The sequence below is a fragment of the Pseudopodoces humilis genome, chromosome 23 (assembly GCF_049639895.1).
Source record: "Pseudopodoces humilis isolate 2021_Gansu_Grassland_sample_001 chromosome 23, ASM4963989v1, whole genome shotgun sequence".
Lineage (NCBI taxonomy): Eukaryota > Metazoa > Chordata > Aves > Passeriformes > Paridae > Pseudopodoces > Pseudopodoces humilis.
Genome location: NC_142222.1, coordinates 1,108,519 through 1,130,905, shown reverse-complemented (window position 1 = coordinate 1,130,905; position 22,387 = coordinate 1,108,519). Strand labels below are relative to the sequence as shown.

Below are 22,387 nucleotides of genomic sequence, written 5' to 3'. Positions count from 1 at the left end.
GGCAAAACCCTCCTCACTGATACACTCACAGGATGGCTCCAGCACTGGAGGAACCCTGAATCAATCCAACCTACTGAAAGCAATCAATGCCCTGCTAAAATGCCCTTTGCCAGGCAGCGTGTCCACGGGCTGGCTCAGCTGGGAACAGCTTCCCTGTCACTGCTGTGTGACACCAGTGCTCTGTGACCCCTCACCACTGGGCCAGCTCGCTGTGGTGCCTCTGGGGCTCTTTGCTGCTGACCCCCTCAGCAGAGATGGGCAGCTGACACCATCCTGCTCTGCCTGATGAGGATCCCAGCATGGGAACGCCTTCCAGAGCTGAAGCAAGGGACAAGGAGAGCTTGTAGCCAGCAGAGTGACAGCAGTGGCCCAGTGCCACTGTGCTCCCCCAGCAATGCCTGGGAAGTGCAGGCATCTCCAGGGGACAGCAACGGCACTGGGGACTGCTGCTGAGGGGGGACCCCAGGACCACAGAAGGCTGTGGGGTGTCAGCAGGCCCTTTGCTCCCTGTGCCAGTTGCCAAGGGGCTGCCAGGCTCCCAGTTCATTTTAACAAGCAGCCTGGATGGCCAGCACCAGCCCCAGTCCCCCTGAGCCTCCTGAAGTCACCTGGAAAATGAAAAGGGTAGAGGGAGAGATCAATTCATTCCTGGTGTTTGTTTAAGGCACTGATTCCTGCTCAAATGACCCCTGTGCTTTGTGTGCCCACTGCTTCCAGCTGCCCAGAGGAAACAAAGCCCAGAGCTGCTGCCGAGGCCAGCAGTGCCCACTCTAGGCACTGCAATTAGAAGGTGTTTTACAAAAAACATTTTGCACTGGGCTCACACACTGTCCAGGAAAGCCCTGAGGATTCACAGCAATTTCATGCTCTCTCATTGCTCAGAATGAGCCAAAACCAGCGTTCCAAGTGCAATTCTTCACAGATAAATTTTCCTGCTTCCTGCATCAGTAGTTTCACTTTAAACAGAGAAGCAGTGAGGGAAGATGGACAGATCTGGGTTAAACTCTTTGCCCTGAGGTCCCAGATTCAGCCCATGGCTGTTGTCTCCCCAAGGCACAGGTGAGTGTGGGAGAAGGGGGATCACAGGATGGCACAGCCCTGGAGCAGCAGGTTTGGGCTGGAGCACACAGCCCCACTGTCCTGCTCTGGGCATGGCAGTGGGAGCTCAGGATTGAGCAGATTTTCCAGGGGCTTTGTGAACAAAACTGGCGAGGAGCACGATGCTGCCTGAGCAGGGCCAGTCTTCACATGGGCTTTAGGGGCTCACCAGACCTCTGCCCTGCTCCATCTCCTGTTCCAGTGGGACCAATCCTTCTCAAAGTTCTCCTGCCCTCCAGCCTGGGCTTGGCTGTAAGTCAACCACAAGGGAATACTCCAAGAAGCATTTGCATCCCTTCCTGCTGTCAGGACCCTCTTCCTGCAGCTCTGGCTCTAGGAGAAATTACCGACTCCTTCAGCCCTGCTCTGATCAGCCTTTAAAGACCCCAAATGTCTTGCATCCTCAAAGCACACGCAACCCTATCCTCTACAACCAGCCAGACAACAGGAATCAACACAAAAAAAAAGGGCACAAAGATCACAAAATTAGTTCTTACATCGAAAAATATCATGCAAAGAATTTCCTCTGCTTTAATGGCCAAAGCACTTGGGCACCTGAGGTTGCATGTTCTGACTTCAGCAATGAGCACAGGGATTTAAAACAAGAAAATAGAAGCTGAGATGCTCAAATCGCCACTTAACTTCAGAAAAGAGCCAAAATCATGGAACAGGCACAGAGAATTAAATAAAAGCCATCATGAAACTGCACCTAAGAAGCCACTCCCTGCTCTGTGCTCGTGGAGTGTTCACACACAAGCAGCAGACCACTCTGTGCAGGGGTTTTGGGGGTCCCTGTGCTGAGGGCATCGAGCTCAGAGGCTCCTTCACCCCCCAACACTTCACTTCTGACAGCCCTGGTGCTCCCCAGAGCACTGACCTGAACCCCAGCCCCTCAGAAGGGTCACTTGATCTCCCAGGAAAAAAGCGCAAAGGCTGGAATAGGAATCCACATGCAGGCTAAGTGGGGAGAGGAGCTGGGGGGCTGATCCCCCTTTTTCAAAGGGTGTTCCCAGGAGCTGATCCCCCTTTTTCAAAGGGTGTTCCCAGGAGCTGATCCCCCTTTTTCAAAGGGTGTTCCCAGGAGCTGATCCCCCTTTTTCAAAGGGTGTTCCCAGGAGCTGATCCCCCCTTTTCAAGCGGCGTTCCCCAGAGCTTTGATCAGCCCGAAAAGCTGCACCAGGCTCACAGCTGTCATTTCAGATGGGTTCTCGCTTGCATTATTCTTTCCATTAGGCTGTGTTATCCTCTTTGGAGGATCTTTAGGCTTCATTTCAAAAGTATCAGAGACTCAAAACCATGAAGCAGAAGAGCCTGGTAGTTTTTTTTGAAGGCAGGCAGGCGTGGGTCCAATTTACCGGGCAAAAATGTCGTCTTTAATGGTGAACACACACAAGGGAAAGCTCCATCGCAAAACAATCCCTTTATGTTTAAAACCTTCATCTTCCAGGCTCTCTGTCTCACACTCCCCCTCCCTTTCTATAAGGAAACACGAAAGAGAAAGAAAGAAAAAAACCTGATACTACTCCAAGCTTTAGATGAACAACCCAGTGCTGAATATTTAGAGAAGAACATACACACAGAGAAATAAAATGTTCCCTACAACTGATCAAAGATCGGGGTTCTACCACATCATTCACAACTCATTGCCAGTTTAGTGGCAATTAAGTCCTTGGGATATGACTGTAGACTTGATGAAGCTTTCTCAAAGTCCAGAAGGAATTGTGGGGCAGCAACAAGCCCTGCTTGGAATGTCCTGTGCTTCCCAGCAGTGCCCCTGGTTTGTCTGTGAAGAGGTGGGATAGTGCCATCCACACCACAGCTGATGAACAGCACCCAGCACAGCAGGGGAAAGCTCCAGGGAAACGGGACAGCACTTCCCTAAGGTTTTGCTCAATTCTATTAACACTTTTAGCATCTCCAAGCCTGCTCTGAGTCCTGTATTGCAAGAGCCCCTGAAGTGCTTCCCTTTGTCTTTTTCTACTGCTTTGATTTGTTAAAATCTCTTTCAGGAAATAGAGAATTTCAGCCAGAACACACCGTGCATGGTGGACTGTGCATCGTCCAGGGCACAGCCTGTCCAAGGTCTGTCCTGTGCCTGGTACCCACCAATGTCTGTTAGCAGATGGATGTTATGATGAGCAAATATTCCCATTCTGGAATTCCAACAAAACAATAAATCCCAAATATAGTTAATTTAAAATTTGGCAGTTCCACTTTATGTACAGTAAATGACCCATTTTTCAGCTGTTGGGACTCTCAGGCCGTGGCTTTTATGATGAGAATGGTGCATTTCTGCCCAGTTATTACTTTATGCATCAGTGAGACAAAGCCTTGTTTGTCTCCAAATTATCATTCTGTGGCATTTCAAGTGCAATAACCCTTTTGCAGTTATTTCACTATACTGAAAACTGGGAAACTTCTCAAAGGCAAACGGTTTGTTCTAAATAAACCTATTTATTAAAAAAAACATAACCCAAGAAGTAAAAGCTGGCAGCTGATTTAGGTTATCAATATCCAGTATCCAAACTAACCCTGCCCTCTGGCAGTTTGAAGCCATTTCTCCTCGTCCTGTCCCTCCAGGCCCTTGCTAATAGTCTCTTCTCCATCTTTCCTGGAGGCTCCCCTGAAGCTTTCTCTTCTCCAGGATGAGTAATTTCAATCCCCTTAGCCTCTCCTTGTAGGAGAGGTTCACCATCCCCTTCATGTCTTGGTGGCTTCCTTTGGACTCACTACAATTGATTTTGAAGGCCAAAGCCAAACATTTACCACAGATTTTTAATCAACAAGTTAAATACAAAGGGAACGATGGCTGCAGGGCAGGAGCACCCAGGAGCTCACTGGGCCCACGCTGCCTCACAGCACAGCAGCTCTGAATTTCTGCATTTCAGTCACCTGCTGCTGGATGAACAAGGGCAGGTTAGATGGAACCACATTAAAGCACCTATTTGGAGTTCAGCAACGTGGCACTGATTTGCTTCAAGCCTCATTTCCGCTGCTCCGACGGTAAAGAAAATGAGCTATTTGGTTAAGCTGCTTGTCTCTGTTTTTATGAATGATCTAAACTATCTGGGTAAGTATTATTTAAAGACAGGTCCTTGATGATGAACAAAGGCATAAAAAGAACTCGTGTCTGCAGGCTGAAAACTCCAGACAGTGAAACTTCAACCGGAAAAAAATTCAACACAAAGAGGCAGCTTCATAAAAGAGAAGGCAGTAAATCACAGGGCAAGGTTCTTAGAGGGTAGGGAACTCTTCAGCACTCATGTGCAGCTCACCCAGCACAGCCATCATCACTGGCACACCTTCCCAGTGCCTCACTGGAGGAAGTGACACTGGGAATTCCATAATCCATATTAGGGAAGAGGTCACAGGAGAGGATTGGGATGCTGAGCCCAGAAATCTTAAAGGCACTGCTGCAGCAACTCCCATCACTGCTCCTGGGCAAGGCAGGATGTGGAAACTCCTCAATGGCCAGCTGGAAACCCTAGTAAAACACTAGTAAACTAGTAAAACACACATTTGAATGTTTCTGTGCTATAAGGAGACCGATCTTGTTCAGTTCTTTGCAACCCCAGCCCAAATTTTTAAGAGCTTTAGTTAAAAATTGTCTCTACTGAGGCACAAGGCAGGAACGCAGGGGAGCCATCGTGCTCAGGCAGGCTCGGACATGAAGAATCCCTTAGAGCAGGATGGGCATTACCAGACCACGTCCCTCCTTCTGCAGGGTTATCCATGTTTTCCTCCACACACGAGTGTTTGTGTTACGCCTCTTTACTCTTGTGAATAATTGTTCTCATTAACCCTCCCGGTCACTGCAGCTGTGGCCTGTTCACAGCTGAAACCATCGCTCTGGAGCTGCAGCACCACCCCAAAACACAAAGACCTCTACAGATACCAGCAGGTTTGGACTCTTCTTCCTTTTCTCTCCTCTCTGCCCCTCCAGGATCACTCATTTTAAGGGCAATGAACCTCAAGTTTTAAAGCGTCTAACCGGGCACAGATCGGTGAGCAGCTGAGAACAGGACAATCTGCATTCAAGTTCAACGTTCAAGATGTTCTTATTTCTCGGTTATTCAAGTTTTAAGTGGAGAAGAATCTAATGAAGGACCTGGGCAGTTTTGGGCCTCAGCCAGACATGATATTTAGGGAAACCTGCAGAGCAGCCTCACTCACATTGAGAGGATGGGGCAGGAAAAGCGGGACATGCTCCATTTTCACTGGCCACACTCTGCTGCCATTCACAGTGCTGGGCGCTGGACCATCAACACAGACCAACAGCTTCTCTCTGGAAAACCTCACCTTTAATCTAACAATAGGGTTACTTTAGGGGGTAGGGGGAAATACAAGATGAAAATGGCCTTTTACACAATTCTCTGCAACATAAAAAAAACACAGCTTTTCTCAGAAAAACAGTGCCTAAAAGGCAAAGGTGCTTCAGCTCTGCTTGGACTCAGAGAACAGCCCTAGAGACCATTTTTTCCTGCAACAAAACACAATCATCTAAGCAGAACATGAAGGAGAACCTTCTGGCTGGAGATTTATGGGCTCTGCTATATTAATTTCTCAGTTTGCTGTCTGCAGTTCCAGCTGCTCCTCCCTCCAGGGATGCGCCTGCAATGGGAATGGCCCCTCCTCAGCAAAAGAACACCCAAAATATTAATTCTAAACCAGGTCCAGTCTAAAGTCTTTGCTTTCAGGTTCAGAGGCTGAAACGGAGTTGGGAAGAGATACCTCAGGTGGTTCCAACAGATTCCAAATGCCCTCTGTAAACCAGTGATGCCATGCAGATGCAGTGGTGTGTTTAGGTGGAAACAAGGCATGCAGTGCAGGGGAGAGCCGAGCAGATTTAAGCAGTTAAGAAAGGGTTAGACAAAGGAGTGAGAAAAATCTCCAGCTTTGTTCCATGTCTCTTGCTGTTACAAGGCTTAACTAACTGAACAATGTCAAACAGGTTTTCCATTTCCTCCTCCTATTTTGCAGCTGCCACCAGGTCCTTCTTTTCCGAGCGTTACGTTTGATCATTCCAGTATCACGACCAGACAAACTTTGCTCCCATTAGTGAATGTTCTACAAGCCTTACACTTGTGTAACAGCGCTTGAAGAGTGCTTTACAGAGCTGACCCCTATTAATACAGACTTCATCACTCCCTGTGGGTACAGAAGCCATGTGCAGGCAGCACTTTACAATCACTTTACCTCACCAGAGTAGGAAGTTGGGTGCTCAGTACAGGGGAGTGTGTCCCGGGGTCAGTGAAGTACCACACACCCCAGGCTGGGTGTTCTACACCACTGCACATGGGACAGAGGGAATGGTTGGCTTTTTTGGGATGCTGCAACCACAGCCTTTTCCATGCCCACTGCACTCTTCTTCAAGGTTAACCAAGGGGGAACCTGTGCAACAGAACTTGCACTGGGGTGTCCTAAACCCCAGACACAGGAACCTCCTGCCCTCTCCTCCTCCTCCTCTCAAGACACTACAACAAAGAAGCCTTAAGCATAACATAATAATTCCTTTTATCTTTGGCACCAGTTCCTTCTCCTCACCTGGAAGATTCCTATTTCCTAGTTCTTACCTCCTAGGCCAGCACCACACATAACTCTACACAGGATACCTGCCTGCCCAGCACTGATGGGTAAACACTGTGGGACTGGCATCAGGAAAGAAACTGAATTAAGCTCAAGAGAAAGTTGGTGTAAATGCTCTCATAGTAACAAACCCCATCAGTTTGAGACTGAACCACCTTGTGCTGCATTTCCACTGCCCCGGGCACTGCAGGAGTGTGACCCAAGGCTGAGCTCGTGCAGCACTAGCATTAATAAGCAAATGTATTTCCCTGAGCTCTGCAAAGTTTGTGAAAGTATTTGTTTTCCTCACCTCTCACCATATACAAAGGTTTTAATAAGCTTTAACAAACATACAAGCAAACAAACCCTTAATTAAAATAAATAATTGAAATTTCTAACCTGAAGGTGTCTATCAAACTTCAACAATCCCCAAACACTCAGGTGATGATGGGAGAAAACATAACTGGGATAAAGGCAGTGCAGGAACATCCCACCACAGTGGTGGAGGACCAGTGGGGATGCTGCAATTTCCTCTCCCCCCAGTTACGAGAGCATTTTGTCTTTTTTTTGGGTGTAATTTCTGCTGTAAACACACCTCTCATGTAACTTTTCCTCTGCAGGTTCTTCACACAGCGGGTCACACGCTCTGAGTGATGGTGGTTTTATTCTTTTATTCAACTGTCATTGGTACTGGTTATTTGGGGCATCCAAACCAAAATATTAAAATTGCAAGCTAAGAGAGCAGCAACACAGCAGATCCGTTGTAAACAATTTATTATTATTTTCTACCTCAGTTACTTACAGGAAAAAAGTCATAAAAAAGAAAAAAAAAGGAAAAAAAAAGAAAAAACCAAAAAAAAAAGAAAAGCACAGATGGACTATTTACAAAAAATGAGAAAATTCACAATAGCTGAAATGTTTGCAAATCATGCACACTAAGACAAGTTCACAAAAGCAAAGCAATTCATAGCAAAAAACCCAAACAAAATAATAAGAAGCCATACAGATTAAAAAAAGCTATTGCCTGCAGAAAAGTCAAAAGAAAACTACCCAAGTATTACATCAAGCATCTTTAATGAAATGAACAGCACAGCCATGGATTGTAGAGCCTTTGACACCAACATTTTAAACAAGTGGATTAACAAACATTAAAATGCATTACAGTTCTACTGTAAGCATGCAACGTACTTCTCACAAACTTATCAAATGGGTAGCAACACTTCAGGAACAGCAGAATTTAAACAGAATGTGTGTTTTCTACCCAGAAGTCCAGAATCTGGTATGGTTAAAGCCAACAGCTGGAGGTTTGCAGCTCTCCTGCGATTTGGGTGGAAATGAAGAGGCGCAATGTGATGCAGCTTAAGCTGGGAAAGCTTGGCCAGAATTTAGGAAATTTGCCCATGATTTGCAAGCAAAGTTTGGAAGGAGAAGCAGCTGCAGGGAGTGTGCAGGACCATTGCTGGTCAGAGCTGGGATCAAAGATCAGAGAAACCCAGACTGGTTTGGGTTGGTAGGGACCTTAAAGCCCATCCAGTGCGACCCCTGCCGTGGGCAGGGCCACCTCCCACTGTCCCAGGCTGCTCCCAGCCCCAGCGGCCCTGGGAGCGGGGCAGGAGTTGCTGTGGGGGACAGCAGCTGCCCGAGCCCCTCTCTGGTGGCTTCACGGTGGCAGTGGCAGCTCCCCGAGAGCCCCAGGCCAGAGGGAAGGGGATGGGATGTGCGTGGGGCTGCGGCACCACGGGGTCACCCAGCTGGGGCGATGCAGCCCCGCGCTGCCAAGGGTCCCAGGGACGGGAGACACTCGCCTCGCTCCACCCTGGATGGGATTTGTGCTACTGCTGGACGTCACCGCCTTAAAACGTGCCAGTCGCTCTCTTGGGGCTGTTTGTGAGACCAAATCAACCCAATCATCCTTCTTGCTTCGTTGATAAAACTATTTCTAAAAAAGTTTGTGAGAAGTCATGCCTTCGGAACGCCCCTGACCCCGTCCTTGTGAGTTACATTCCAAGTGGGCATTAAAAACTCATAACAAAGCAGAGGGGGGGGGAAAAAAAGCAAACTCAAAGCAGTGAGGATATGGAGCCTTTAAAAAAATAAAAATAAAATAAAAAGTCCAGTCAATCAAACCAGCCAGTAAGAGCAGCAATTTTTCAGTGGACATTGATATTAAACATGGACCACCCAGGCTTTCTCTGTCTCTCTCTCATTAGCACTGTAGTAAACCCCGATTAATTTGTTATGCATCTTTAAGAACTAGTTGATAAAAATTATGTCTTGTGAAATCGGCAAATAGTCTGCAAAGTGAAATAAGAACAGAAATTAATAGATTAAACTGAAAAGATAAGTCCCAGAAATAAAAAAAAAAAGAAAAAGGAAAAAAAAAGAGATAGAGAAAGGGAGTGATTGCAATTAAAATAAAATAAAAAAAAGAGACAATGTACTGCATGAGGAAGGGCTGGGAGGAATAATGGGATGGGAGGAGATAGAGCAGTCACCAAAGGGTTTTGTGTCTTGCCCCTGGAGCCAGGGGCTGTCCCAGGCTGCAGGAAACGGCAGAGATGTGGGAGAGGACATGGGACAGCTCCTGAGGAGACACGGACAAGGGAAGGGGATGTAAATAGGTGGAACCTGGCATTTGTACCTCATTCAGTTGGACAACATGAAAAACCATCAGGGCAGTTCAGTGAGAAGGGAACTCCTTTTTCTGGCTTTCACTGGCTGAAATAGTGCCTGGACAGCACAGCCTGGGCAGGGACAGTGCCGGTGCCAGCCCTGTGGGGTGACCCAGCCAGCGGATGGAGCACAGCATGTGCAGGACAGGACCGTGCTGTGTCAAACCCTGCAGAACTGCTGGGAGCAGCCCAGGGTGTGACTGAACATTTTGTTGTGGATTTGCACTGCGGCTGCACCGCCAGCACATCCAGAGGCAGAGGAAGCTCTCGGACCCAGGGCGCTCCTGCAGAAACAGCCAAGTACTTCTCCCTCCAAACCACACCACTGAGATTGTGAACCTGACAGCTTACTCCTGCTCCACTCCTGAAAGGCTCCCTGGTACCAAGCTGTGCTCTGTGGCACGGGGCTCTGTGCCCCAAACCCCTGCTCCATCCTGCTGCTGGACCACTCCTCACACCATGCCTCCGGCCAGGACGCTCCTGTGCCCTGCACACTCCAATGGGTTGTGGTTCTGGACACCAGAGCCCCAAATCACCTGAGAAACTCCCAATGACTCTGGAAAGCTTCTGGTTGCTGCTAAGGCGAAACTGATCTGAGCAGGAGGGGAGCAGGGCAGAGCTTTGGGGCAGGGGAACTCAGCAAGGTGAGACAGGACCTTGAGCATCTCCTGGCGCTGCCTGGCTCCCCTGGGCCCCAGAGCTTTCTGTGGAAACCTACCTGGAGGTTTTTTTCCAAATTCAATCTCTGCAGGAGACTGAAAACAACCAGGCAATAACTGGAAGTCCTGCTTTGATAAAAACGGGCCCTTAATAAAAATACATTTAAAGAGGGGTCGAGCCAAAGGGTGCCTTTGCTGTCAGCGAGCAAACACGTTCGCTTTAGACATGTTTATAATTAAACTCATCTAAGCTCTGCCGATTTCCGTCATTAAACCTATCAAAAGTGTCTCTCCTTCAATGCCTCTGTATGAATCAGCTGGTACATGAAATTGTGAGGAGTCAGTGTGAGACAACACACAAACACCTGCTGAAGCCTCCTCCTCACCTGCAACTCCTGGCTACAATCCTGCCAGACCGGACTGTCCCACCGGTTCCAGCAGAACCAGTGGTGGTATCACCTGGATCTGGGGACAGGTGCCTTGTCCCCAGCAGCACCGTGTCACCCCAGCAGCTCTGCTGTCTGCCTGATATCCCAGTTGTTTCGGACCTGGCCTGGTTCAGGTTCTCACAGGTACAGGGAGGAAGTGGCTCAGCTTTCAGAAGAGCCCTGGCATTTGTGAATTCAAACAAACAAACCCTCACAGCACTGTTCTCCTTGGAGTTATCAGTCCTGCAAAAAACAGCTGCACAATAACCCCAGCACAAGGACACTGCTCACCCTACAGATGACAACAATCTGTATTTTTCCAAAGCAGAGTCTCATCCTAATGACCTAGGGCTGGACACAAGGCTCCACGTTTGCCCCAGTGTGCTGCAGGTGTAGCCAAGCACTGTCCACATCCTCACCCATCCTAGATAACTCTCCTGTCAGGTGCTGGCTTTCCTCCTGCCCCTCCCTGCTCGTTGCAGGGTTTCACTGGATGTCCCTGTTACCCTGAGCTCCCACCCCTGCGCTGTGAGCCCTGAGGAGCACATGACCCTTGTGACCAGGCTGCTCAGGAATTCAGGGGTCTCTTCACCATGGTGGCCAGTGGGGCTTCAGCCACAAACAGAGCAAAGCCACTGCTTCACTTGTTCCAGCTGCCTGGGGAAACCCTGGGGTGAAAGGAAACTCCGTGTGCTGTGTGGTGCCAGTCCCACTGTGGGATGTGCTGGAGAGGGCAAAGGCTTTGGATGGGCTTTGTCGGATGCCCCATCCCTGGGAGTGCTCAAGGCCAGGTTGGATGGGGCTCTCAGCAACCTGACTTAGAGGAAGGGGGTCCTTTGAAGGTGGGGGTCGGACCTTTGAAGGTCCCTTCCAGCCCAAACCATTCCATGCTGTGGTTCCATTTTCCCTGAGCCCGCTGAGCCCCCCCGATCCCGTCGCAGCGCCGAGGGCAGGGGAACCGAGGCGACGCCGAAGCCCAGCACCCACGCACGGCTGGAGGCTGCTCCTGGCAGGGGAGCCCCAGAGCCCGGCACAGAACACGGCAAGGTGGGATTTGCACTCACAAGTGAAGGATCACTTACCACAGGCCAGCACGGGAAGGGGTGTGCGGGTCCCTGTGTGCGTGTGCGTGTCTGTGTGTAGCTCTAGAGTATCTACGGAAGGAAAAACCCATCAAAGGGAGGGTAACAGCTCTCCAGTGATCTCTCTTGCTTTTATGTTTTTAATTTATGAAGTTTTGTTTTCAAATAACCAGTACCAATTTATACATTAGGAAAAAATGTGTTGAAAATATGTCACTATAAAGGTCTATTTTAAAATAGTAAAAAAATAAAAGAATAAAAAAAAATTGCTGTTGTGTGAGATGCTCCCTGCAGACTTGCCTGTCTCAGCTTGCAGCTACGGACTTACAAAAAAGGAAAAAAAAAACCCAAAAAAACTAAAATAACAAAAAAAACAAAGAAGGAAAGAGAGGAAATAAGGCAAATCTGCAAATGAAATGTACGTACCTGGGAACTGATAACTGTAACTTGGGGCAAATCCAGGATATCCTCGGCCATATGTTGCAACAAAATTCGGGTAACCTTGATCACAGAAATGTAAAAAAAAAAAAAAAAGAAAAAAAAAGAGAGAAAGAAGTTTGAAGATTAATGAAGGGTTTTTTTGAAGGTTTTTGTTTGTTTGTTTTTTACCACAATGCACAATGACAGGGATGATGGGTGAGACCTAATTTTACGGAAGGTATTAAAAAATCAGATTTATTCTGCTCATGCCAAACTGCAGAGAGGTTTCATCATTATCCTGAACAGAAACATCTCGAGCTGCCGGCGCTGGCCCAGCTCCGAGCAGGAGCCCTGTCACTCTGGTAATTAACATGCACTTTGGTGTCTGGAGCCCAAGGACTGTGCATACTTGTTAGCTGGAAGAGTAAATGCCAAATGCTAAGGCTAAACACATAACACGGGTTTGCTCTGACATTTGGAGAGCTTACAATGAATGTACTTTGCTTCAGAGCTATTGACAGTTGGAGATTAAGGTAGTAGTAATTCTTTATCCCGGGAGTGTGAAGGACAACAGTTAACACATCAAAGAGTTGGAGGCAGCAGCAGCAACCAGCCAGGGAGTCAAAGAGCTTTTAATTTTTCAGGAAAGTAAAAGGAAGCTGTGCGAGGCGCTTCCGAAAGCCCCTTCTGAGGCAGAGCAGCCAACCTCAGGCAGCTCTGGGAGCTTTATTAGGAAAAAACTCACTCGAGGGCATTTTGTGAACAAAAGCACCTCAGTGACAGCACAAAATGGCAACTCTGCTGGCTTCACTCTCCCAGCTGCGAATGTGCTGGATGTCCCACTGACCTCTGGCCGTGTGTGGGCTGGCAGCAGCCATGGGTCACACAGGGACAGCCCGTTTTAACTTCCCCGCAGCCATTCTCTCTGGTCCCACAGTGGCTATTTGCTCTGACCGGGATGGCCAATGTCCCAAGTTGTCCTGTACACTCAAGGGGTTTCCTAAAATTCTAACCTCACACTGATCCTCAACATTTCCTTGCTCAGTTTTCCTAAAAACAGGCACCACCCCGTGCAATTCCAGTGCACTAAATGCTACAGAATGTCCCCACTGAGCCTCAGCGTCAGCCCAGGCCTCTCCAAACCAAGAAACCATCAGGAAAAGTTTTCCCCTGCTGTCTGGAGTCAGTGGGAATCTTGGCAGCAGCTGGGCTGGAGCTCAAGAACACTCAGCAGCCAAATGACTCTTCTGGGGGGCTCCTATCTCTGCTTTTATTTATCCTTTAATACACTCATCCATCACTCTGCTATTTTCCTGCTGCAGCAAGTCCCTCCATTTCCGATCAGATTTATATATACATGCAGTGTACTATTAATCATAATCTAAAACTGGGAGATAAAAATGCTTGGATGAATTCTGATGATGGGATTAAGCAGTGCCAGGCGAAGGCAGCCCCGTGATGCCCGGACAGCACGCGGCGCTCAGCGATATGTACACACTGCTTAGGCCTCCCTTCACAGCCCAACAGCTGGATTCCCTTAGAAATTAATCACCTCTGTCATTAAATCAGATCTCTCAGAGTTAAGCTTCACAAACCTTTTTTCCTTTCTTTTTTTTTTTTTAACAACACTATTGATAAATGGATTGTTTGCTAAGTAAGTAGCGCCATTAACACCACTGAAAAATCACTCTGTGGTGCCCTCTCTCCCTGCCAAGAGGAAGAACTCAGTTTACCCAATTCAGACAATTCTGAAGCAGGTCTGTTGGCTCACAACTGTCAGGGACTGATGTGCTGGGCAGCACCTGAGCTCTGCAGGTGTGGTACCTGTGGCCCCAGCCAGATCAGCAGGGTGGGGGATGGCAGCTGCCCACAGTGGTTTGGATGCCACCTCTTCTGCTGCCCGCCCTGGGACGGTCCTGGCCCTGACCCCAGGGCAGCCCTGCTGTCCCTGGCCAAACCTGGCTGTGCCTGACACAGGTACAATGTCCCAAGGTGCCTGGGGGCTCTGCTGGCACTGCCAGCACTCAGCGCTCTCAAAGTCAGGCAGATGAAATCATAAATTTATAATACAACATTACTTCAATTTTCCTCTTCATTTACTGCTGCAGTGCCCAGCTCTGCTCTAACGACTCGAAGCCTGATCCTCGTGGGGACATTGCCTGGCTGAATATCAATGGTGTTTAACACCAGGCCCACGTGGATGCTTCATCAGGCCAAATGATGGCCGTGCTGACCTACCCAACATTCCCATTAGGGGCCATCCTCATCCTGCACCGAGAAGCTGATTTGCCTTGGTAGTCCTGAGGAGTGACCAATCCCTTGTAAATAAACCAAAAATTCAAGTTTTGACTGGATTTCAGTCTTCAGTCTCCTTCAAAGCAAGACTTTCCTGTCCATGGAAGCAGAACTCAAACCTTCACACCACTGCTTCCACCCAGCTCCTGTCCAGGCTGTGGAAATGTCTCTTCATTTTAAATTTGCTAATGGAGTAGACAAAAGCTCATGGTGAATATGTGGGAACGCTGAGCACATAGGAGCCAGGGGACCTGTGCAAAATTAGTTCAAATGCTCCAGAAAATGCAAGGAAGCATTTGAACTAATCTCCAAATGCTGCTCTGAGTTTCAGCTGCTACTCCACTGAACAGTGTCTGGTGGAAAAAGGAATGACTTTCTTTGAAGGGCACAAGCTTCTTTTATGCATGAGCTCAGCCTACCTAGACTGAGCGTGTGCAGGAACACAGAGCCCTGCCAGACACCTTCCCAAATCCCTGCTCCCTCCCACCACACATCGCTCCAGCACTGTGGGGTGTGAGCGCTTCCATCTCTGGAGGGGTTTCCATGCTAAAAGGAGCCCAGCTTTAACACTGAACACCAGGATGATGCCCATCAGCAGGAGAAATGAGTGCTGACAGCCCCAGCTGAAGGCAGGCAGTGCAGGGTCACCTCCAGAGCTATGTGTCACCACTGTGGTGACTGCAGCATCCCAGACACAGAGAGCAGCGCCAGAAGAGACAAAACCATCTCCTCGTAATGTTGCTCCTCTGTCACTCTCTTCTTTACAAGTTTTCAGGCACAGACTCGAACAGAGTGTAAAAAGCTTTGGGGCAGTGCTGTGACAGCCAGAGGCCCTTGGCTGACAGGCTCCTGCTCTGCACACCAGGACCAGGTGCCAGTGCAAGCCTCCAGGCACAGGGAGAGTTTCTTGGTCACCAAACTGCTCACACTTAGCCACAGAGGGGTACACACAGGGCCTGTTCTTGAGCATCCAAGGGGCTGGGATCTGCTCTTCCTGCTGCCTGGGCTGAGAGGGACATCAGTGGAACAGAATCTGCTCCACTCTTTATGCAGAGAGGCTCATTAAAGCTCCTGCTCTCCCTGAGACCAGCGTGTCTCACCAGCAGCCCGAGCCCCAGACAGCCCAGCAGCCGTCCTGGCAGAAGGCTCAGCCTGTGCTCTCCGAGTCAAAAAATCCTTTCAGAACACTTTAATTTTGCTCCAATCAACCAAATCATCACAGAAGCGGCTGCCTGTGCACCTTTAGACCCCGGCTGCTGCAGGCTCCTTGGGGAGGCTGTGATTAATGAAAAAGACCAACTTCCTTAATAGCTTTGGAGGGAGTCGCTCCCTGCTCCTTCCTTGGGGCTGTCTCGTGCGTTCGTTCCTCTGATTCCCTCCTCTGCCCATGAACAGCAGCTGGAGAAGGTGACCTTGAGCAAGGGCTTCTGGAAACGGGTATAAAAATCCTCCCAGAGCAGCCCCAGTTGCTCTGGCTCAGTCCAGTTGGGCACAGAACAGAAGACACAGGGCAGACCTGACCTGGCCTCGTGAGACCCCACAGAGCGCTCGGCAGCGGCGGTGATGGAACTCTGTGTCTGATCATTTGATGGGTTAATTATGCCCCTCTTCCTGCAGGGATGGGCCCTGCAGCCTTTGAACCCGGGGGTTCCTGACAGCCGTCCAGCAGCTCTGCTCTCCTGTGCTGCAATTTCCTTGTTTAGCACTTAATTATTTAACACGGTGCCACGGTAGCAAGCAGGAAGTTGGAAGATGAAAAGCCAGCTCGAGTGGATAATGAAGCATCTGGCCTTCACCATGGATCAATCACTAATGCTCAGCCAGTCCCCCTGATCTGAAATGCAGGGAGAGCAGGGTGGGACCGGCTGGAGCTGCAGGGTCAGGGTGACCCGGGCCCCCCACTGCAGCAGGACCAACAGGTCCAACAGGTGCCCCAGCTCTTCCTCTGTGCTGTTCAACTCACTGAGGGCTGCTTTCCTTAATTCTCACAGCTTGAGATGATCCTTTTCCATAGAGGCAGCCCTAGTGGGAACAGACTGATGCTGCACCTGGGGGCTGAATTTTCCCTTCAGGACACTGGGGTGGATCCAGCTGCATTCACTCTGTGCCCAGCTGCAAGGAAAAGGGCTGAGGCCATAGAGTGGAGGATGATGCCACGGATCTTTCTGGCTTCCCAGGGTGACCTGGACTCTCCTCCTGCAGCCAGCAGGACAGGCCAGCACAGTGGCACACAGACCCCCAGACTCCACCACCCCGACCTTGGGCAGCACAGGTGGAAAAGGAAAAGAAACAGCAGAAATCAGGTACATTGGCTCAGGCACGCTGGGAACACACAGGTAACGAAATCACGGACTGACTAGAGCAAGATAAATATTTTAAGCATAAAATGTGATTTCCAAACACTATGGGGCAGGGTGGCAGCGGAGCGTGGGGACAGCAAAACAGATGATCAGCTGAAATAACCCGATTACACATCCCAGAAATGGATCACTCCAGCCACATAAACAGAAGTACTATTAATTCAGAGATAAAGCAAACATGGCAGCAAGTTTTTCCTATCAAATCAAGCAGTGCCTGGTGTCAGATATGTCAGTGTAACAGCCTGATCCTTGCAGGAACTGAGTCCTCTGACCTGACACTCACCCCAGGTGCTCTGGGGTCCTGAGCACCTCAGCCAACCCCTGAATCTGCTCAGCAGAGCTTGGGGCAACCCAGATTCCAAGGCTGGGCTTTGTGCTCAGTTCCTGGGATGATCTAAACCCAGGACAGGAAAGTCAAAGCATCCTGAAGGGGACACTGCTGCCTGGGGACACCTCCAGATTGCCCTTCATTCCCACAAGCTTCATGGACACAGGAGGTGACAACTGAGTGGGAACAAAGGGATACACAGGGAGCAGAAAATTTAAAATATACGGTGTTTTACAAAAAAATATTGGCAATGGATTAGCAGCATTTTGGCCGAGGACAGAGTATCTGGGGTTGTCACATTATTTAGAAAGAATTATCTAGGCAGAAACAAATGAGAACCAATTATAACTAAATAGACCTCGTGCACAAATAGGAATTTGCCATTAAATATCATTTATCCCATTTAATTAGTATTTTCTGGACACAATACTCAGGACTGGAATACCATTCCATCTCCTCGAAACTTGTAATTATTGTTGCGACCTGTCCTGTTACGCATCCCCCACTTCCTCCATCCATGCCATTTAAGAACCAGCAAGATTTTCAATTATCTGTGCTGAACTGTCAAAGCTACCTTTAAAAGAAGGGGGAATAATGTGTGACTCAATTCCTCTAAAAAAGGGGAGAGATCATTTTTAGTCAGAATGAACACACTGCATCTTTCATCATTCTATTTTTGCGAGTAAGAGTAAAACAAGCTATTTAAAACATCCATTTAAATGCAAATTTTTTATATTCCAGGCTGGGGGGGGGGGGGAGTTAATCATTTACCACAGACAGGATTATTTTCTACTCCACCCCTGCTAAAGTTTCAGCCTGGTACCCACACAGGTGCAGGGATTTGCTCACCCCTGTGGCTTAAGGGTTTGGGAATCAGGGAGACAACGCAGGCTGTGGAGCGGTGGCTGTGGCACTTACCCAACATTCCCATCCCTAGCATAAAAGCGTCCATGGTGTACGGCAATCCACGTGCCCTTCCTCTCGTCCCTGGTGGAAACATCACTTCTTTAGGTTGTGCTTTCTTACATTCTACCTATTGAGCAGAAACATGTACAAATGAGATGCAAATGAATTCCATGTAAATGTCAAATGCAGAACTGATCTACTTAAGGGGGGGAGGTTTATTTTTAGCGTCTGCCTCCCCACACCTCCTCCCGCTCAAAGGTGATCTTCCAGAATAGTGTAACCAGATTTGAAAGAGCAAACGTGTGTGTCTCTTTAACCACCCACTGCAGCCCCCCAAAGATGACAGAAGTGCTGATTTAAGAAGTTCCATGTTCCTGAAAGGGAACCTGGCGCTTGTGGGAGCGGGATGAATGGAGGGAGGGCTCCAGCATGGCTCCACTGCAATCGATAACAGAGAACAACTCCCAGTGATCATTACAAAAAGCTCCTTTTAAAATAGGAATAAAGAATCAATATTTCTACCCAGCAGAAAATTTCTGTAAACGCTATTAATAAAGGATCTGCATTCTTTCACTTTCAGTTACTCCTGCTGCCGTTGGAAGTTGCTCACTGGCGATTCTACCACTGCCCTGTGAGACAGCAGCCCAGCCCTGCTGCCAGTAGGACATCCAGGACCCCCAGCCAGCCTCTTCCAGGAAAAAGGAGAAATACAGCACTTCTCCATGGTTTCTCTCTCAGGCACTGTCATCTCACCCACCAGCAGACAGCTCCTGTGCTCCCCTTGGCACTGGCGCTACAGTTGCCCCAGTCAGCTGGTTTGGAGCTAAGTGGAGTCATGCCAGCCCATTCCCACGCTCTGAGCAGGGGGTGATGTGCAGTGGTGCAGCCCAGCACTGCAGGGGCCGAGGGCTGAATCCACAGGTTACAGCTTTGTGCCTCTAACTTTGCTCTTCTGATTTTTAAGCAGTGTCATTTATCAGGAGTTTGCCCAGCTGATTCCTCCAGTCAAATGACGGGGGGAGCACAGAAAGTGTGTCATGTCACTTCATTCCACAAGCACATCTTTTGGGAGGGCACTGCTCCCAGGGTCATGGCAGCATTGCTCACGGCCACCGGCAGTGCACAGCCAGGATGATAAAACCCCTCCAGCCTGGATGGACGGACAATTAACAGGGAAATGAAGTTTGGATTAGCACTGTTAGAAACAATAACCTGGTAATGAGCTGCTGCAACCATACCCCAGCCCACCACTGCTCTCTGCAAGCCTGGCACCGCTTCTGACTTCCACAGCTCACGGGGATACAAAGGGAATGGCAGCAAGTGCAGAGAGGTTTTAACCAGGATTAAAGGGGAAGCAAAAGTCACCAGTAGGAAAGAGAAATAATTCCTAAGCCTCTGTAAACAAATATACCCCATATGGAGGGCAAGGAAATTCCCTGTTATCCAGACAGACTCTCTCCATGGGAGGGATGACATGTGGGATACAGGACTGGGAGCGTGGCCCTGCTCTGCTGGCCTGGGAGAGACTGACTGACCCCAGCCCTGTCAGCTCATCCCTGGGGGACTGTCACACTGCCCAGGCAGCAGTGTCAGACCATGAGGAGCTCTGGGAAGCTGCCCATGCACCATCCCATCAGCAAACTGGGACAGTGTTGGAACAGGAGTGAAGTGCCACAACCAGTGGATACACCGGGGCTTGGATGGTGCCTCTTCACCAACAGCAAAAGCAGAAAGAAAAGGGGTCTGGCTGCTCTTCTGCCAGAATCCAGCCCTGTCCTTATGGGGAAGGGGATGGACATGGCCAGAACCATTCCAAAGGCACAGTTACCTCAAGGGGAAAACCCTGGAGGCAGCAGGGATGTCACACATGTGACAGGACATGCAATGGGGGCTTCTCCAAGAGGAAATGTATATGGATTTTTGAGTCAGGGCTAAGCTCCACACTGAGCTGCCCCCAAGAGCTGCCTGATAAAGGTCTTTGTACACACATCTGGACCTCACTCAGACTTTCAATTCAGCATTTCTGGGCACCTTAATAATTTCCAGATTTTTTCCACCTCCTCATATGAGGATGTGCTACACTTCCAGCAGCCCAACAAAAAAAGGTTAAACTTTAAGGCTTAAAAAAAAAAAAAAAAAAAGAAAGAAAAGAAAAAAAGGCAGGGAAACTAAAATTCACTATTTTTGTTTAGTCTAGTTTGGAGAATTAACCTTACACTGGGGTACTCCTGGGTCAAGCGGAGCAGTCTCAGCCACGGGAACCCAGGAGGGCTGAGCTGGGGAGTGAAAAGCCTCTTATACCCAGCACAACAAAACAGGCTGTCAGCTCTCAGCCCAGGATGTCTCACAAACCCTGGTTAACAGCTTTCCAGGGAAACCAGGGCTATTTTGAGGAAAGCAGAATGCGCAATATCCACAATGCACAAACCCCCATTGAGCCACCCAAAGACAAGGAGACTTTGTTGCGCCAGCAACGTGTGATTCGCAGCCTGGTGGGCTCCGATCACCTTGGGGACAACGTGTCACTCACACCATGGTGAGCCACACCAGGCAGCAGCAGAGAGGTTTTAAGCTTATTTTAAAAAATGCACTGAGTTGTGGGTCTGTTGATCTACCATGTAAATGGCTGGGGCTTGGAATGAAAGGGTCTGAAACAGGCCCTGGCACAGGTTGCCCAGAGAAGCTGTGGCTGCCCCATCCCTGGAAGTCCCCAAGGCCCACAAAACCTGCAAAATGCCACCCTGAGAGGGAGGAAGACCCACAGGTGCTGGGCAGTGTTCACAGCCTGTTCTAGAACAGCCCAACATTTCTGTTAGCTGCTCCAGAGCCTGACATGAGACCTTGACATGGCGCAGCTCATCACCCCCCTCACCAGCACTGCACCCAGGATGTGACTCCACCACATCTTAGTCACATCTAAGGGAAAATCTCCATCAAGTTTCTTTCCCAGCTACTTTCACTTTTTCCTTAGAAAAACAGGTGTCTCTTTGCAAAGCAGCCTGCTCCTGTCAAAGGAACAATAATCTGAGGACAGCCTGTTTGGGTTTATTGTCCCCCTGCAATGTTTAGAGCATCTTTGGCCTCCCACATAAATTCCAACTTCCATTTATTAAATACCTCACTGGCATTTTCTTTTCACTGTCCTGCTGCTCGTTTAATATTACATTTGACATTCTAAGCTTTATGGATGGCAACAGAAGCAGAATGGATGAGCTAAAAATAGCCTGCCAGGGAGGATGGAGCTGGAAATAGGCTGGGGAGCAGCCACCCCACTGCCCTCTGCTTGCCCCCGCCTTTGGGGAAACAGCGTTCAGGAGAGGAGAGAGCTCAGGGCCAGCCCGAGCCCACAGAGCTGTGGGTGTCCCAGCTGGGCAAGCTGGGCATGGGGACAGGGATGGGGACAGGGAAATGGCAGGGATGGGGATGGGGACAGGGATGGGATGAGGACAGCGTGTCCCAGTCCCAGCTCACCGAGCTGCTGCAAACCCCATGGCCTCGGGCTGGGGCTGTGAGAGCCGGTCCCCTCCACAGCTCAGGGACAGAGGGGGACATGATCCAAGCATGACATGACCCCACCAGTGCCCCCAGCCAGCTGTGTGTCACCCCAGGCCAGCTGTGTCACTCCCAGCTCCCAGCCGCACGCACACGCAGCTCCGTGGCCCCGCAGGGGCTGGGATTCAGCTGCAGACACATCAGCAGGCAATGACTCAGTCCCAAGACAGGATCATGTCTCATCCCCTCGCTCGTGGGCTGCTTTCAAAATCCGTGCTGAGGGAGTGACAAGAAGAGAACGCTCTGGTACCTGGAGGGGGCACTGAGTGGGCACAGGAGTGGGAAGGGGATATTTTAATTACCCAACAACAAACACGAACACCCAAAACGGTTTCTCTTGCTCTTTGTGATGTTCCTCGAGTGTTTTCACCCTGTCCCATCCTCCTTGCTCCCTGCTACCTTCCTGTGCAGCCTTCCACCTGGGAAGGAATTTTCCCAAGAGCTCTACGCTATTCCTCCCCTCCCAGGAGATGCCAAGAGCCAGGTGAGGCTTTTCCAGCCCACGGGTGCATATCCAGGGATGAAGCATCAAACACTGTCCCTGCCTGGGGCACACCAGCACCTGCTGCTTCCTCCAGCTCCCCCCAGCACCTCCTGAGCCCTGCTCCAGAGAAAAGCCTGTTGTGAGGAGCGACTAAACCTATGGAGTGTGCCCTCCTGCTGTGCACAGGAAAATCCTGGAGGGGAGCTCTTCTCTCCCACCTGCCAATCCCCACATTTACATCCCGAGCCTTTCTAATTTGTCCTTGGGTCTGTTGCGTGGTGCTGGCCGGGGTTTGTTCTGTTCTTTTTGTTTTAAGGCAGATTAAGAGCATTTAGAAACTGTCTAAAGGGAATGAGCCTCCCCCCAGCCCACAGGCACTCAGGTGAGGCTCCGTGGGGACAGGCAGGAGCCCCAGTGCAGGAGGGGCTGGGGGGCAACAGCACAGGCAAAGTTCACTGCAACCCTCTGAAGTGCAGCAAGAGACTTCCCACGGGACCAGGAGCACTGCCCCAACCCTGCCTCACCATCCCACCCCACA

At 49.5% G+C, this 22,387-nt stretch overlaps 1 protein-coding gene across 13 annotated transcripts in view; it reads right to left on the bottom strand.

The window, feature by feature from the left end:
- The window catches only part of MSI2 (musashi RNA binding protein 2), a 203,143-nt gene that overhangs the window by 23,229 nt on the left and 157,527 nt on the right, over window positions 1-22,387 (bottom strand). For 12 of the 13 annotated variants that reach the window (XM_014255075.2, XM_014255071.2, XM_014255072.2 and 9 more), the window contains 2 exons: window positions 17,826-17,940; window positions 11,931-12,005 (listed from right to left, as the gene is read on the bottom strand). In XM_014255075.2, coding sequence (XP_014110550.1) covers window positions 11,931-12,005; window positions 17,826-17,940 — 190 coding nt within the window. Of the gene's footprint in view, window positions 1-7,539; window positions 8,958-11,930; window positions 12,006-17,825; window positions 17,941-22,387 lie in introns of those variants that run through there. The other variant, XM_088066063.1, reaches the window with a different exon arrangement.